The following is a 19,055-nucleotide window of genomic DNA, read 5'->3' as shown; positions in this document are numbered from 1 at the left end:
GAATAACTGTTGCCAAACATATAACATGCTAGAAACACAAAAATCACTACAATAACCCAATAACGACTTTTGGCCAGGCAATGTATATTCTGTAACATTATTTCTGCAATTGTAATTCCTGTGTTAATGCACTTAAATTCTATAAAAAATTATATCTAATGAACCATTACAGTGTATGAATAATGCTAAAATAACATATTCCACTGATCTCAGGACTAGGTGGTCAGTTTGGCTAGATTTGAAGGGCAGGTACCACTAGATGGTGACATGCTCCATGAAGACAATTAATGACAAACTTAGACTGAAGACTCCAGCGAACCACTCAGTATAACTGTATGCATGTTTTAATGTTTTCTGTATTTCAAATCTGACATTCTTGTACTCAGTACATGGATGCACTCTTCCTCTCGCACATCTACGCCTCCAACAGTCCCGTATGGATTTATTGCTTCCATGCCCAGACGGATCAAATGGCTTCGGTTTCCCACATGGCTCTAATCTTGAGATTTACATTGTGACTTTCAATAATAACATAAGGCACTAATTTCACAAAGTGAAAAGGCATATTGCCATTTGAAAGAGGCCACTGTAATCATGTCAATAGTTCCTAACCTTTAAAAAAAAACAGTCAACCCATCCCACAAGCTTACGGCAAATACAAGCAAATACCACAAATACATGTCATGTTATGTACAGAGCACATCTACTGTCAGCTCATACACATTAAATGATAAATGACAATAACAGAAATACAAAAATACAGTTCCCTTTCAATGAGTATGACATTAAAATACACAGGGTGGAAAATCGGAATACACACACATTTCACTTCTGTTACTTTATAAAAAATCTTGTTAAATCTGCCTGAAATGTTCTTTGCTTTGGGATAACACTAAATGTGGTGAGCTAAAAGAGGAGAATAAAGTGATGCACTTTAAAAAGCTCCATTAGCAGTGTCTTTGGTGTTCGCTGAAATGCTTTTGTTGATTGTCTCTCACGTTTTCATTCATAGACTAAAAAGACAGAAAGAAAGGCACTATAAAACACACAATAGTCAACACTCTTTCTCTTCGGTGAAGGACAACAGACGCCGAACATGCAGAAACTGCTCCTTTTGCGAGTCCAGCGGTTGGCTGAGGTAGTTCATGTCCGTGAAACACAGCCAACGGTTGCGCAGTTTTAATAAATATTCTTCTAAAAACTTATGAAAGCATTGTATACTTTTCACAGGCAGATTTTGAGATTTTCAATAAAGATCAACGAACAAGACAATACTGATCTGATGCCTGCTTTTGCAAGCGTCAACCAAATGTCTTACATACAACAAAAAATTCAAAAGTTGCATGTTTAATGAGGATGTCAGAAACGGTTGTCACATCTCTGCCGCTGCGTTTGAAATGTGAAAGTCCTGTGACAGTCCTGTGGTACTCCATTATTGAGTTAAGCTTCCTGCAGGACGTAACCGTTGATGTGTCCGTTGGTCTGAGGCTGGCTCATAGCTTGATCCTCAACAGGAATGTGCCCGTTAGCCTTTCCTTTAGCCCTCTTCTGAAGAAGTTGTCTGCGATGGTAGAACAAGTATCCCGGCAACAGGAAACCAGACAGTGAGAGGATCAGAAGCGCCACGTTGATCTGATTGGATTGGAAGAAAATACATGAAAGTTATTTATTACTGAAAATACCCATAAACATTAGCCTTGCTGCCTACAGCCTTCACTGAAAAAAAACATTGTGTAGGATTTACTTGGGAAGAAAATTCACTCTGAAATGACCAGTAAATTACACAAATACAATGAAACAGCAAGTTTTTTTTCTTGAAAGATATTCAGTAATCTTTGTTTTAAACTTAAAACCATAAAAACTTGAAACCTTACTAAAATAATTTTTTGCAGCCATCTTCTCAGATGGCATCCTAACTGAAACAAATAAGACACTGATGGACTGGAACGCTTTACGTCGTAGAAACAGGAAATGAGAGATCATGTGACACAACTGATTCTAATATGCTATAAGTTCCTATGCTATACCTCACACAAATACTTTTATTCAGCAAGGATGCATTAAATTGATTAAAAATTACAGTAAAGACATTTACATTGTAAAATATTTACATTTCAAACAAATTCTGTCATAAATGAATACATAAATCAGCACATTAGAGTGATTTCTGATGTACATGTGGACTGGAATAAAGATGCTGAAAATTTAGCTTTGATCACAGGGATTACATTATGACATTAAAACAGAAAACAGTTATTTTAAATTGTAATAATATTCCATAATATTACTGTTATAACTGTATTTCCTTTGAAATACATGCAGTCTTTGTGCGTTAAAGAAACATTTACCTTTACTATTATTTGATAAATGGGCTTTTATTCTAGCTGCTTTTGATGACTCGTTGGAATGTTTTCGATTGGTTCATTAAAAGAAAAGAAAAATTATCTTGTGTATCTTGACAGTTTTTTCTCTTCCACAGAGCTTGTCACAATGCATTATGGGTTTGCCTTCACCACAATGGATTAAAGTTGTCTCACAATGCAAGCATCTTAGAAAACGTCATTTGCCCATCCGGGTCCAAGATGCCTTAAATGGTGTCTAGTTAGGCAGTTCACTTAATTTTGGATTAGAGCAATTGATTTAAATATGAACTGGATCATCTGATTCTGGAAACTTCCTAAATATAGCAGGTAAAAATGTTGCATTTCTTACCCTGTAAGCATCTCCTTTAAGAGGTCCCAACATGATCATGAAGAGGGGCTGCTGCAGTAGAGCCACCACAGCACTGATCATAGACTGCAACCCGGTGAGAGTGCCAAAATGATTGGAAGGGTACCTGCAAGAGTCATTTTGTTTAAAGCTGTCTGCAGGTTTCTTCATTTTGTGATTGTAATGAAGCATCAGAAGGTGTATATGTGATTTCATTAGGGCATCATGGTCATTTGCCTGGGTGACAATAATGCCTGTCACTGGGTCTGAATTTTACACATACTCAATTCACAAACAAACAGGGAAAACTTGACCCATTTATAACCATCTCATCTTATGAGCAGGATAAGTCTGTACATGCCCATGCCGGTGTGTTTAAACAACAGGTTTTTGAAGGGTAATTGAAGGTGGGTATATATGTGTGTGTGTGTGTGTGTGTGTGTCTGTATTTGTGTGTGTGGGCATGTTTTTGTGACATATGAGGACACAAATGTGTATAATGACATAGGTATGACATAGGTATTACAAGGAGCGGGTGACTTATGAGGACATTGGCCATGTCCTCACTTTTCAAACTGCTTATAAATCATACAGAGTTTTAGAAAGTAAAAATGCAAAATGTGTCCTGTGGGGGTGGAAAATACGTTTTTTACAGTATAAAAACCATTACGCCTATGGAATGTCCCCATATGTCACAAAAACAAATGTGTGTGTATGTGTGTACTTACACAGCAGCATACAGGCCTCCACAACAGGAGTGAATGAAGCCTCGTACCATAGTGTGTAAAATGAACGTCAGTATCTGGACAAAGAGAACGACAGTTATAAGAATGTTACAGGTAACACATCTACAGTAATTAAACCTACGCAAATAAACTAACACTCAAAAGTTTTGAGTCAGATTTATTTTTTTAAAGAAATGAACTTTTATTCAGCAAGAACATTGTTGCTCAAAACATATAATAAGATACTGGAATATCCATTCACAAAGTGAGCTGCTTAGTCTGCTAACAGTGTGAATGAGGTCGATTAGGTTGTTACCTGCAGAGGCAGGTTGTCTATGAGTGAGAGGATTCCAAAAAGAATGAGCAGCACATTTGTAAAAATGAAGGCTCTCATGGCATTGGTCAACTTCTGGATCTTTCTGTCACGCTTTGGTACAGCAACAGCCCTGTAGAAGACAAGAAGTCAAAGAAGAAGGGTTTTAATAGAACGGTCAGGAGATTTGTTGTTTGTTCATTTGCTTCCTAAAGTCGTCATGAAACGGAAGCTCTCTTTATTGTGATGTATATTTGAGAGAAGCGGCGTCTCGAACAAGAACAAATGTAGGCCCTCCTGCCAATAAACACAACGGACCCACTTTATATTAGGTGGCCTTAACTACTATGTACTAACATTGTAATTAATCATTTGATACAATGCACTTATTGTGTACATACATGTTTTTACATTTTACATACATTTTAAAAATACCAGCATGTAATTACGTCTGTAATTAATTTCTGTAGTTACATCTGTAATTACACTGTTGACACTTCCCTTACACATAACACTACCCTTAAACTGACCCATACCTCCACACCTGTCCCTAACTCTACCCGTATCCCACCTCAATATCAGCAAAGGTGTTTTGCAATACATTTTGAACACAGAAAGTACATTGTACTTATTTTTTGATGTAAGTACATAGTACTTAAGGCCACCTAATATAAAGTGGGGCCAACACAACTACTGAGACCAGAAGAACTTCAGTTTCTTACTCTTTATCTCTCTCCTCTGTATCCTGAACCACCTCACACTCCTTCATCTTCCAGTCCATGATGTATCCAATCAGAGGACAGGTGACCAGACACAAGAGCTGCAGCGTGCCAAAGATAGACGAGTAGAAACTCACTGGAAGTTAAAATATAGTCATCATCAGCACATTTATTGCCATCAGATTGCCTAAAAACCTTTGTTAGTTTCATGAATGAAACCGATAATGTGTTTAAAAGTCTCACCATTCTCGATCACCTCCGGTTCTGTAGAGGCTAAACAAGACAGAAATGCTTTTTAAGTCACCTGGACAAATTGCAGGTTTAATAAACACAGTGATAATGCACAAGTTCTGTTGCTTCACTTACAATGCATCTCTCCGTGGGTGATCATGAACTCAAGTATCTTGTTCATGGCTCCCATAAAGAAGATGATTCTCAGCTGAGTCATTCCCATAGTGATCAGACTCCACAGGAAGATGGGAGAGAACACGGAGCGACGGAACGGGACAGCAGCTGAGAAAAAGATTTCCAGGACGTCATTTTTTAGAAGCCAGGACAATTCTTCATCTACAAATTCACAGAAGTGTAACAAACCATCTCAAAATGTATCACTTGGTCTCAAAAGTGTCTCACATTGTGTATCCTGAGCTACAGCAGACAGTTTCTGGGTTTCTCCTGGCGCCTCTTCATTCAGTTTGTCGAATTCAGCTGATTGCGTCTTTTTTCTAATAAATGATTGGAAAAGGAAGGAATAAGGAATTATTTTTCACAAATTAAAGGTTCTAGTGAAGGTAAAGGATAGGTTTTCATTTAGGTAATCATTGAGGGTTATATAGGTTAACCGGATTGCAAAAATATTGTACTAACTCAATCTCTTCAGGGGTAGGAAACCCTTCAGCTGGCCAGTTCAGGAAACAGTTGAGGCAAACCAGACCTGCCAGGCCAGCCCACATCCACATGATAAGAGTAAACGACACCCCGGCATCATATATCAGCTGGAGAAAGAGAGATAGAGACAAAGACGAGATGTAATATTGATGAGTATTTTCCATTTGTATGACATGCTTGAATGGCCAGGGGGAAGAGATTTTGCTTGTCTGGCTGCAGCATCTGGTTGATGGTATTAGGTTTTAATGAGGCTGAAGAAAGCATATGTAACACTGAGTTCAGCATGACAAAATACCAAAGAAAAACGTGGTCCTAAATACACTTCTCCAGCATTTCACACATTATCAGAAGAGTAATACTGACAGAGGTTAGCATGTACACATCAGACACATTTTATATTCTTACACAGAGTCCTGCACGGGTCCATTTTAGGAGACCCGTCCCCGCCCGTACCCGAAAGATTTAGCACCAGATCCGACCCGTGACCCGTGAAAATATTAAAATTAAATCCGCACCCGCCCAGACCCGTTAATATTTGGCCCGTTACCCGACCCGATGGGTCAAATTGCATATCGTTGTTGCGTGTATGTGTAATGGTAATTTGGACATAGAAATTGTAATGGCCTACAATATGTTCAAGGGGGGAAAAAGGAGGCGGGAACCGGCGAACATTTAAAAGACTTTAACCAAACAAAACGAAGGTAAGGTAGCCTCTCACGGACATCTGCCACGCGCACACACATAATAAAACGTAAACACAACTCAACGTCAAATCCAGGTGTGGTGATCTCTCGTCCCATGATATGCCTCCGAGTTCCCTCAGAGGACTCGAGACCGGTGTGGCTCGCAGGTGGCGCTCATTCACAATCACGCCCCGGTCTCGCTCTCTCTCTCTCTCTCTTCACCTCGCCACAGAAATATTGCAGATAGGCCTATTTTTCATCCGCGCTACTACCCGCCCGCACAGAGTTAATTATCCACCCGCATCCTCACCCGTGAATTTTATAAATGTCACAATCCACCCGTTTTAGCCACTTTTATGCGGGTACCCGACCCGTTGCAGGACTCTGATGTTACAAAAAATTTCTACTTTTTTTGAACCCTGAATCTTGAATGAAAATGTATCTTCGTTCAAATGTATCAATGAATTATCCAACAAATATAAAGCAGCAAAAATAAGGAGAACCATTATAAAAATTGAGCATCAATTATATCTGACAATAATTGAGCAACAAATCATCATATTAGAATGATTTCTGAAGGATCATGTGACACTGAAGACTGGAGTAATGGTGTTCAAAATTCAGCTTTGTATCACAAACATAAATTACATTTGAAAATAATAGAAAAATTCAAAATAGAAAAATTCTAATATTGCACAATATTACTTTTTTTAATGTATTTTTGATCAAATAAATGCAGCCTTCACAAGAGACTTTTTTCAAAAACATATTTAAAAAGTCTTGTCGACCACAAACTTATGAACACTACTGTACTTCCCAACCAACAGAAGCAATTTTGTCCAGTTTTTACATCAAGAAGCAATGGAAGCTTGTCTCCACCACAGAAAAAACGGACTTAGTTTGAGACTAACTTAAGCCTTGTCTGTAAACCAGGGACAAAGTCAGATTTACACACTATAAACTCAGTGTTAAAAAAATGTCACAATTATATTTTAGATATTTTTATTTCATGGTGGAAACAAGCTTCCATGTAAAACCCTAGGTGTTTGGGATGGAAAAACCCACATTGCCATTTATTTATTTTTTTAAGTATAATTATAAATTGTATTGACTGTATTAATTAAACTATCAAGCAAGATTTAAATTCTCTGAATTAATTTTACTAAAATAAATCATTCATAAAACCTTTTTTGACACAGATATTTTAAACAAAATCTAAGTACATGGGGTTCGTTTTTCGATTTCATGTAGGCATTAAAATTATTTTACACAAAGGCATTTTTATAATTAATGCACAAACAGAGCTGAAAACCTGGAATTAATTAATACCTTAGTTTAACCACTTTTATATTATGAGTTCTACTCATGTGGCAGGTTAACGTGATTTCACCAAGAACAACGTGTTCCTGGATCAACATTGTATTCGATCCTGGATAAACATTTCAACCAACCAATCAGATTTAAGGGATATTTTTTAGTAAATTTTAAATCTAAGCTTACAACAAGCTTTGGGAGATTATACACCAATCTTATTCACTTATCATTTCCCTCTTATAGGCAGGGTTAAGGTTTAGGGGTAGGGATATTATTAAGATTATTACGATTATTACGTTTTTGGACAGGAATGTTGTTCCAGGGTCAACAAAAAACCAGGAACATTTGGCACGTGTTACAGTTTCCCTCAATCTGATGCAATGTTTCATCAGAAGGTTTGGTTCCGAGCACACTGTACGTGTCAAACTGGTTTAACCATTATTTACACACAAAAAAATACCTTGACTCCAGGGAAGGTGACAGCCGATGAGGCGTATGAGCCAATCATCAGTGACAGCACAGTGGAGCTCAGGCTTCCAAACATGTTCGGCAACTATCACAGGAAGAAAGGAAAAACACATTGTTATCAGTATTGGAAAATCATAAGATGCAGCTCATCCAACATTTGTAATAAACAAAAACAGGAAGAATGACTAGATTATATTTTCTGAATACAACGTGTGAGCATGGAAAACCTCACCACCATGATGCTAGGACGGTGTTCTGGGTGGCTGATTAATGACACAAGTCAAAAGTCAAGTGAACATCACACGTCTAACTGCCTGACTTAAATTCCAATAATTAACACATTGAAGTGTGAAACGAAAACTATAGAAATATATTATATATCTATATGCTTCTGTAAGCATGAAGTCCTGGTGTGGACTGTTTTCAAAGAAATCCCAAATTCGTTTTCCAAGAACTTTCCAAGCAGAGCTTCATTTTTCCAGACTCTTGCAAACTAACAGGAGTGTGCTAGTGTGTTTTACAACCCTGTGTGAAATGAAAAGTTTAAAAACACATACTTCTGAGAAAAAGCACATTTTTACTTCCTTGTGGTTTTCACACACAAACACAGAATCGTACAACAACCTAAAGGAACTTATAGAAATGTTTATATAATATAGAAGGTTACAGAAGGTTGTTGCCCTAATAAAACTAAATCTTATTTATTTCTTATAGCTCATGAAAGCTAATGGAGTTCTCAAGCTTCAAATACAAGTTTTAACTTTGTTTCAGATGTTTCACATAAAATTCCTCAGAGAAATATAAATAGTAGGGGTGTGCATTGGCACTGCCTTCACGATTCGATTCGATTACGATTCACCAGGTAACGATTCGATTCAATTCGATTCTACGATGCATTGTGATGCATCAAAATTCTACTGCACACAAAGCAAATTTTTCATCAGTCATGAGGCAATACAAGCAGATATTAAACAACAGATTGTATTGGCTGCTATGTGTCTCCTGTATCTTTGACATAAAAGTTATTAAATAAAATAAAATGTAATTAAATAAAATGAAATAAAATGCAATTAACCCTTAAACGCATGACTGTTTCACCAAACATTCTTACATATTCAGGTCGTTAGCGACCCAGATCTATATTTAACATGGATAGACCTCTACCTGTCGTGATAATATATAAAACTCCTGATTTTAGAGTAACAGCTACAGAAGAATAAAATAAAACCTATTTCGTTACCTTTTGGAGCTTGGAAGGATTCAGTTTGAGCAGATGTTTAATACCATCATTATATGACCTCGTCAGAGCTCGTTTACCAGTATATTCAGCATCTGCCTCATATTCGCGATCTCCAGCATATTCTCCAAACTCATTTTCAATGTCTTCAAAATCAATATTTTGATCACTGACAGCTTCTTGACCACATTCATCATCAAGAGACAGTGACACTAACATATGATTGTGTTTAGTACTTCCTCTCTGCAGTAAATCACTGAGCCATTTCAAGTTAGCGCGTTTTTAATAACCCATCTATCGCGGTCATCTCCCTCCGCCTCAGCCATCTTCCTTGTTGTTGTTGTTGTTATTTTCCTGGAACCGGAAGTATTTGAAACTTCACAACTTTATCGTCCGCCAGAAAATAAACAGTGACATAATCGATTATGGCACTTTGCCGCATCGATGCTGAATCGCTCATGCCCCGCATCGCGATGCATCGCCGAATCGATTATTGTTGACACCCCTAATAAATAGGCATAAAAGACACAATTACTGATGTAGGAAAATCCATTTTCCCGGATGATAGATGTCAGCAATGTCGTATATACTGAAAAGAGGAGGCCGCCCAAAACACAACCTTCTGGTAGACCAATGGGAATCTGATCTTTGAAGTACTTGATAAATATTTAGTAGGGCCGGGACTTTAACGTGTTAATTAATTATGCAAAAAAATAAATAACAATTTTAACCACACTTATTTTTGCACCGCGGAACGTTTTTCAATGAATGAGTTTCGACGGACCGATTATACAGGAACACCAACTAGCGCTCACGAGTCACGACAACAACAAACCATGTGAACATGAACGAAGAAGCTGATGAGAGCGCTTTGCTTGGACCCGTGGATGGGAAAAATTGTTTTAAAAAACGAAAGGATGAAAGCGTCGACAAGAGCATGGTTGTGTGCAAGCTATACAACAAGGAAATTAGGTAGATTAATTTTTTTAATCGAGTCCCGGCCCTAATATTTAGGTGAATATTAGAATCTCTGAAGTGTTTTCTTTTTCTTTTTTGCTAATCTGAGCAAAGTGTGAGAATGTTTAGTGTGAGATTAGTGGGGACCTTTGCTTTAGAAGAAACATCTGAAAAGAAGATTTCCATTTGCTTCATATAACTGCTGTCTAGGACAAAAATAAAAGGAATTAAAGTGATCTCGTTTGTGATTGAATTTTATGATGTGTAATGAGTACACAAAATCATGGAGGTCATTGACCTGCTGATCACAAGTCAGTTCAGATAACATCATAACAACACACAAAGTGGAACAGGGTAAATATAGTGCTCAGTGCAATATTGTCTCCATGCTGGTAGTAAATCCCTGTCAAGACGCAGAAAGTCTTGTGCTAAGTTTTTCTCAGAAGTCTACATCAGAATGTCATTGAATACAAAAGCACCACGTGTTGTCTCGTGTAGGGCAGCATGCACAAATACATGAGCAGCTCTAGATGAGCAATGTGTATTCACAAGGGTACGCATGTTTTGGAGACTGCACTTGTTATATATATAGTCATTCTTTCCCACGCCAGGTGATAACACTAAACCGATTGGAAAATCACAATCTGTTTGTTGACAAGTGTGGGTACAATGTTTGTGCCCTTGTGTGTTTCAGCTAGAGGTTGATGGGAGGGAGAGGGCGTCAGAGAAGGCGTGTGGGCAGTTTAGCATTCTGATTGGTGGGCACCGAAAAGGCCAGGATTTCTCCTTCAGTCATTTGCGACAATCCTCTGACTGGTCCAAACACATAAATACACACATGCACACACACACACCTGTCTAGACAAAATAAACTTCAAAAAGCTTTGTGTGACAGCTACACTACAAAACATGCAAATCACCACAGGTATCCGAAACCCTGTGTGCTCTTTCGATCAACCGTTTTCTCTTTTTTTCTTACCGTGAGAGATGTGAAGGTCAGACAGATCCCTCCAAAGCCGTTGAGTGACAGAGCCAGAAAAATGAGTGCAGAGAGGACTAGAACGAAAGGCACAACCATTATTACACAATTGAAAGAGCTATATGGCCAACTGAAAAATGTGACAATTACTTTGATATGACACATTATATTTGATGTGTCCGCTGTATACAGTAGCAAACATATAAATGCTTAGTTTACTAGTAAATGCTACATTTGAGACTCTGTGTATGACTGTGAACCTCAAATGATTAATACTTGATTATCTGATTATTTGAATTTTAAACAATGTGTTGTTGAATGTTAAATGTTTTTAAAAGCTCCATGAGCTATTGATTGATGATTGATTATGAGCATAATTTGAGGACTACTGCATATTCTTTGCATATTAGTGTGCTCACCTTCTGGTTGATAGGCTGATACAGACATCATCACACAAGAGACCGCGAAACATGCACTGAGAAAAAAAAGTAATATACATGAATAATCGTTAATGAAACAAATACAGAACAAGATAGAAATAGAAATACAAAAGTGTTCTTATATGAACATATTAGTCAGGGCTTTGAGGTGCACAAGAAGGGTCATGCAGTGACTCAATGACTGAAAGTGTTGCTTTCTGATGAAGTGTTGGTGTTGTAATCTAAAATGTAGTAAGTGGTTGTAGCATTATAGTGTATGTGTGTTTTCACCTTCCACCGAGGCGCAGTGGCCTGGGGCCGTACCGATCCATGAGAATACCCAATGGCAGTGTGGCGGCACTAAGCAGAAATGAGCCAATGGTAAAGCCCAAGTTCAACATTTCATCCTGTTCCACACAGCTCAGCCATTCATCTGATTTGGTAGCATTCGCACTCTCAGTCTTATTTTCTGCAGAGAGAAAGAGAGAGAGAGAGGTCAATGAAAGCAAGAGACAGAGACTTTATTAAGTTTTAAAGTCTCCAAGCAGTTCAGGTTTCCCAGGAACTCTGGCTCCATTTTCTTTTTGTGCTAGTTAGTGACTTGAGTGATTGTGTTTGTTTCAACTCATCAGCTGGACTTTTGTGACTGATTACCTGTGCACATGTGGGAGTAAAAGCCCTCTTTTTTGAGCATAATGAGCAGAGAGCCCCAGCCCAATAGCACAGCCGAACACAACAGATTCTCCAACACGGCTGTGACGGCCATCCACCAGCGCCTCTTGAACGCCTGCGTTATAGAGGGAGCCATCCTCCTATTAAACAGAGAAAAAGAGGGTCTATTAAAGGGTCTGACAGTAAACACACAGTGGCAAATAAAAAACTGCAATTTCTGCCAATCTTCAGTCTTAGTAAACATTACGTGACAACTGGTTCTTTGGCAGCATGACAGCAACAACTCTGCAAATGTATACACTTTGATTTAATAGTGTAGTCTACTGAGGACATTTTACAGGTGTGCAAAATAGTGTGTAGTGTTTTATAGTATTTAATAGTGTTTTGTGACTATTGAGTCGTGTTGCTGTAAATATATATAGAGGTCCTACTAAAAAAATTAGCATATTTTGATCAAATTTCATTATTTTCCATAATGTAATGATAAAAATTAAACTTTCATATATTTTAGATTCATTGCACACCAACTGAAATATTCCAGGTCTTTTATTGTTTTAATACAGATGATTTTGGCATACATCTAAAAAAATTAGCATATCATGAAAAGGTTCTCTAAACAAGCTATTAACCTAATCATCTGAATCAACTAATTAACTCTAAACCCCTGCAAAAGATTCCTGAGGCTTTTAAAAACTCCCAGCCTGGTTCATTACTCAAAACCGCAAATCATGGGTAAGACTGCCGACCTGACTGCTGTCCAGAAGGCCATCATTGACACCCTCAAGCGAGAGGCACAGAAATAAATTTCTGAACGAATAGGCTGTTCCCAGAGTGCTGTATCAAGGCACCTCAGTGGGAAGGCTGTGGGAAGGAAAAAGTGTGGCAAAAAACGCTGCACAATGAGAAGAGGTGACCAGACCCTGAGGAAGATTGTGGAGAAGGACGGATTCCAGACCTTGGGGGACCTGCGGAAGCAGTGGACTGAATCTGGAGTAGAAATATCCAGAGCTACAGGTGCCGCATTCCCCAGGTCAAACCACTTTTGAACCAGAAACAGCGGCAGAAGCGCCTGACCTGGGCTACAGAGAAGCAGCACTGGACTGTTGCTCAAATTTTGCATATCATTCGGAGATCAAGGTGCCAGAGTCTGGAGCAAGACTGGGGAGAAGGAAATGCCAAAATGCCTGAAGTCCAGTGTCAAGTACCCACAGTCAGTGATGGTCTGGGGTGCCATGTCAGCTGCTGGTGTTGGTCCACTGTGTTTTATCAAGGGCAGGGTCAATGCAACTAGCTATCAGGAGATTTTGGAGCACTTCATGCTTCCATCTGCTGAAAAGCTTTATGGAGATGAAGATTTGGTTTTTCAGCACGACCTGGCACCTGCTCACAGTGCCAAAACCACTGGTAAATTGTTTACTGACCATGGTATTACTGTGCTCAATTGGCCTGCCAACTCTCCTGACCTGAACCCCATAGAGAATCTGTGGGATATTGTGAAGAGAAAGTTGAGAGACGCAAGACCCAACACTCTGGATGAGCTTAAGGCCGCTATCGATCCTGGGCCTCCATAACACCTCAGCAGTGCCACAGGCTGATCGCCTCCATGCCACGCCGCACTGAAGCAGTCATTTCTGCAAAAGGATTCCCGACCAAGTATTGAGTGCATAACTGAACATAATTATTTGAAGGTTGACTTTTTTTGTATTAAAAACACTTTTCTTTTATTGGTCGGATGAAATATGCTAATTTTTTTTGATTTTGGGTTTACATGAGCTGTATGCCAAAATCATCAGTATTAAAACAAAAGACCTGAAATATTTCAGTTGGTGTGCAATGAATCTAAAATATATGAAAGTTTAATTTTTATCATCACATTATGGAAAATAATGAACTTTATCACAATATGCTATTTTTTTTGAGAAGGACCTGTACATGCAATGAATAAACTTAATCAATTTCAATACGAAACAATCCATAACGCAATGTCTTAAATGAGAAAATGCTGCATATTTTCTTCTTTGGGATTTATGAATTCAGATGATGCTTTCAGACAGTCATTCTGAAACACTTTAGCTATTTTATACAAATACACAGGCTGTACTATAATTGCCATTTAAAAATTAATAATCTATATAGAATTAATATGCATTTTTATGTTCATTCATTTGATCAAAAATAACTGTTTTCTATTTAAACAGATATTGTAATTTATTCCTGTGATCAAAGCTGAATTTTCAGCATCATTACTCCAGTCCAGTCTCATGCCACATGATCCTTCAGAAATCATTCTAATATGCTGATCTACTGCTAAAGAAACATTTCTTATTATCATCAATGTTCAAAACAGTTTTTTATGAAAATCATGATTACTTTTTCAGGATTTTTTGATGAGCAGAAAGTTCAAAAGAACCGCATTTATTATAAACATCTTTACGGAAAGTTGATGAGTTAGTATAAAACATGCATGTGGCATGCTGTCTGAGGAGAGGGATCTGAGCTCAGAATTTGGCCCAAATCCCCCCTCCCCCCCAACTGGGATAGAAATAATCGAGAGTGAGGGATGCTGAAAAAAACTGAGCCCCAGTCTATTGAGCTGTAGTGTATGAATGAGTGCTACTCAAACAATTCTACTGTTGCATTTATTCTATCCTGGCAAAATGTATGGAAAGTATCGTAAGCAAAAATGTTATAATGTAATCAGTGAGTAATATTTTAGATCCATTGCATTTTGCATATAGACCAGAGGAACAGAAGATGCAACACTTACATATCATCGTATCCAGGACTCTAAATCTAATGCACAGGCACTTTATATACCTCAGCTTTTAATACAATGCAGGTTAATTTGCTTTTATCACGTCTTTATAATGTGAATATAAATTCTGCATTGATGCATTGGATGAAATATTTCCTTTCAGACTGACTACAGATATTTTCAAATGAACTTGTTTTAAATACAGGGGCACCACAGGGTTGTATGTTGTTCTCACCATTATAATTCTCAATATATACCAATGATGAGCTACAAATAAAGACATCTGGTCTGTTTAACTGTGCTGATGATATGGTTCTGGCGCAACTTTGCTCAAAGAGTAAATTAATGAGTGAGCAAACCTATTTTAAAATGTGGTCGTTCTTGACGACTGGTGCAAATTGAGTGCTTTGCACATGAATGCAAGGAAAACAAAAGAGCTGATCTTCGAAGTAAATTCTGGTGAACACCCTGTGTTAGGAAAACTAAAGTTAAACGATTGGGGTGTTGAGATTTGTATACAAGTTTTAGTTTTGGTAAAAAATGTAGACAATATATTAAGAAAAGCAAGTCAGAAGTTGTTTCTTTTGTGTGAACTAAAGAGTTTTGATATTAAGGGCGTTAACATGACACCGTTTTAACTTAAACATTTTATGCACTTTGATTCATTTACACAAAATGGGGTTTAAAGTTTTTGAAAATGATACTGTTAATGTCTCCATATAAGCTACAAATAAAAACAGTGATGTGAATAATTGAAGCCAAACAAGAATTTCCACATTGGTGGACGATACATTTCAAACTAACTGACTAGCCCATTTAAGTTTAGTTACAGGTCTTAAAAAAAAAAAATCCAATGTCATTTCCATCTCAATTGTTCACTTATCCACTGTTGGACATTGACAAGAAAAAGTGAGAATGTGAGGCCTTCATTCTTGAAATTTCTGAAGTTTAGTGTGAGATGAAAAGAGACACGCCTAACCATAACATTTGCTACAACCTACTACCACAGCCAAAAGCTCTTTAAACAGGGGTGTGTCCAATCAATTTGCATAGTCTGCTCTTAGCGAAACAACTTGAAATATACCACTGGCAAATGTGGCAATACAAACCACACATGATGTTATATAAAAAAATGTAATCCTTAATTTGATTATTAAATCAGAGCCTGTGTCTGAAAGGCAAGACAAATGTGTTTCCTCTGATTATTGAGATAAAAAAAAAGTGAGTCCAAGTTTTTGTTTGTAAACCGGGTCAACTTATCCCATGACATGACAGCAAGGGATCGGTCATTATAACTTGAATAACCAAAACACCCACTAACACACACACACACGTCGTGTTTCCATGTTTTATGGGGACTTTCCATAGGCATAATGGATTTCATACTGTACAAACTGTACATCCTATCCCCCTACACTGCCCCTGCCCCTGCCCCTAAACCTACCCATCACAGGAAACATTCTGCATTTTTACTTTCTCAAAAAAACTCCTTCTGTGTGATTTATAAGATGTTTTCCTTATGGGGACCTAAAAATGTCCCCACAAGGACAAGGATTTCGGATATTGCCAACTTTGTGGGTACATTTTGTCCCAATAACGTAGGGATTACCAGGCCACACACACACACACACAATAAAGAGAGAAAGAGATAAGAGTACGGGTGGGAGAATACAGACAACACAAAGGGGGAGCAGAAAGTAAAGAGAAGGAACTGCAAGGATCTCAGCAGGACATTGATTCAGCGTGTTGTGTTTAATACGATTAGGCGCAGTCCACTAGATGTCTTTGTCCTCAACAGACAGGCTTATGGGAGGATTTTTTTTTGTAACTCACACGACGGCACGTGCTCAAATAAATCTCCACTCATATTCTCCATTCTTCACATCTAGGCAGATCACAATCTTCCATTTCAATTTAGGTCAGTTATAGGTACATGTATCTTTGTTTACAGTATGAGTGAAGACGGTTTTGGGCGTGTTTAGTGAAAACATTTGGTATCTACTTACTGTAAACCTCTTGGCACAAAGGTGTATGTACCACATTTTACACATTGCACAGTTAAAAAGTAACCATTAACAGCTCCGTCCAGATGTGCGTCACTCGACTGGAACAATTTACACTGCGTGTGTTTACAGGAGACCACTAAGGTACGTCTGTTCATTACTCTCTGAGCAGAGAAATGAAGGATGGCCCCCTATAAAAGGCTTACTCCAGGTGTTTACATATTAAAAAGCAGACAAACCTTTCTCTAAATATTTATAAGTAGAGGATGCTTTATAATAAAGTTCAAGTGACAAAAGTGAGTAAAGTTTCGGGATCATCTCAAGATTGGAATATTAAAGGTATAGTTTACACAAAAATGAAAGATACACTATGATTTATTCACCCAGACAAATACAATCGGGTTATATAAAAAAATGTCCTGGCTAATTTGAGCTTTATAATGGCTGCCCAAAATTTAAATCCAAAAAAGTGCAGCCATCCATCACAAAAATACTCCACATGGCTCAGGGGGTTATCTTTCTTCTGAAGTGAATCGATGCGTTTGTGTAAAATAGTAGCCTCCCCCAGACCATCTTCCGTATTCAACTTACGTATAAAGTATAACCAGTCTGCCGTATGACATAGCGTAAGCATTTAAAGTGTGCTGAACAGACCGTTTACTTCATAAGGCCTTTATTAACCCCCCTGGAGCCGTGTGGCCAGAGTACGTTTATGATGGGGTATTATTATTATTTGGGGGGGGGGGGGATAAATTGTGAACTATCCCAATTAAATGTGTCACTGGCTTTACCATTTGAATCAATCCTTTATGCTGTCAGATAGCAATATCATTTAATATTGTGCCCTCCTCTTGGGAGGACTCTTTTAAATGGCCAAATCTTCCATGCTCACACACAGTGACCACAGAGTCACACAGAGTCTTTTTGAAAGCATGGAATAAACTACGTAGACTGTAAAACACTAGGCATCGAACGACTGAGGATCTAAATGTGTGTAGCCTGTTCCACCTTTAGCATAATCAATAGAATCAAATTGTTCGAATAATCGAAACGACTCCTCACTGAAGATCCGTTCTTGGGCAACTTAAATCAGCGGGGGAAGTGGCTTTCTGGTATAGACATGAAGTACCCCTTTCCGGGTGCTGACACGCTAAGGGTTTCGCCCTCGCTGTTCCCCCTGGACAAAGGGTTTGGCTTTCTCGGCTTGTCCCAGGGAGAAACAACTTCAGTGGCGGCTTTCTCGACGGGATTAAACAAACTTTTCTCCTCACAGCTGGTGAGATGCTCAAGGTCGCGCCATATGCTTTACACAACTAACTTACAATAAACGTGCCTGACTGTTTACACACACATCCTAAAGTAGAACTCAATTAAAATACATTTGGGCATATTTAAAATACAACTAATGGGCATTTTACGTTTATGAAAAGTTAAATATTTGAGAAATTAGTACAAAACACAGAAACCACAGAGTAAGAACTTCGCCACGTGTCTGTATTTGTAGTTACCAAAGTCTCTATTTACATTAGTGTAAAAAAGATGAACCCATCAACCCTTGAAACGCCTGTTTGCTCCTGTGTATTTTACTTTTTTATTAAACAATTATGATAGCATACATTTAATATAAAGGACTTACTTACGTGCTTATTTCCAAAAGTAAACCGTATGCCGTTTCCTGGTTTCCTCGGGTTTCGCGCTAAAATGGCTAAAACAAAAGATGTGTACTACTGATTCTCCTGTTGCCGCCGAAGTCGACTTGATAGTGAAGTTATCTGGCCCGAGCTTCTGCCTCTTGTTTCCTCGCTCCAGTGATCTTCATACTAACCTCCAGTATTTAACAATGACAGTGAAACTGAGCAACACCCTCCTCCTCCTCCTCTTCTCTCTTTCCCCCCTTTCTCATTGCTGTGCTCGCTGCTCACCTCAGCTTGTGTGCGCGTAACCTACTTTTTACATCCAGTCACTGTATCACTATTACTACTATAGTAATATATTCTAACAACCATACTCTTACAAAACAGTTAACAGATGACATTAACAATCCCGAATTAAAACATTGAGTATTTCGTCAGCATCTTATAAAGAGGCTGCCACTGTTTTAATTTAGTGTCGTTTCTTTTACTGTCTATGGTCCTTTCTATGGCATTTCAACGAACATTGTTACTATGGTAACTATCTAAAAACGTATCTTTTCAAGTTTAGTCTTTACAAGAG

At 38.1% G+C, this 19,055-nt stretch overlaps 1 protein-coding gene across 2 annotated transcripts; it reads right to left on the bottom strand.

Annotated features, from left to right (window-relative positions):
* Positions 1–322: 322 nt before the first annotated feature.
* slc43a1a (solute carrier family 43 member 1a) lies at positions 323–18,755 on the bottom strand. 2 transcript variants are annotated; one of them, XM_067457951.1, is made up of 15 exons: positions 18,478–18,755; positions 12,066–12,223; positions 11,703–11,880; positions 11,412–11,467; positions 10,993–11,069; positions 7,812–7,904; positions 5,334–5,461; positions 5,100–5,191; positions 4,833–4,979; positions 4,710–4,739; positions 4,470–4,602; positions 3,751–3,880; positions 3,438–3,511; positions 2,713–2,836; positions 323–1,632 (listed from the first exon to the last, which is right to left on the bottom strand). In XM_067457951.1, exons 2-15 carry the CDS (start codon positions 12,217–12,219, stop codon positions 1,441–1,443), a joined length of 1,608 nt encoding a protein of 535 aa, XP_067314052.1. In that variant the 5' UTR covers positions 12,220–12,223; positions 18,478–18,755; the 3' UTR covers positions 323–1,440. The 2 variants fall into 2 exon arrangements, with proteins under 2 accessions (XP_067314052.1, XP_067314051.1); XM_067457950.1 differs by having other exon boundaries at positions 18,482–18,755.
* Positions 18,756–19,055: the final 300 nt, after the last annotated feature.

The sequence above is a fragment of the Pseudorasbora parva genome, chromosome 11 (assembly GCF_024679245.1).
Source record: "Pseudorasbora parva isolate DD20220531a chromosome 11, ASM2467924v1, whole genome shotgun sequence".
NCBI classification, from domain to species: domain Eukaryota; kingdom Metazoa; phylum Chordata; class Actinopteri; order Cypriniformes; family Gobionidae; genus Pseudorasbora; species Pseudorasbora parva.
This window is presented reverse-complemented; position numbering and strand designations above follow the sequence as displayed.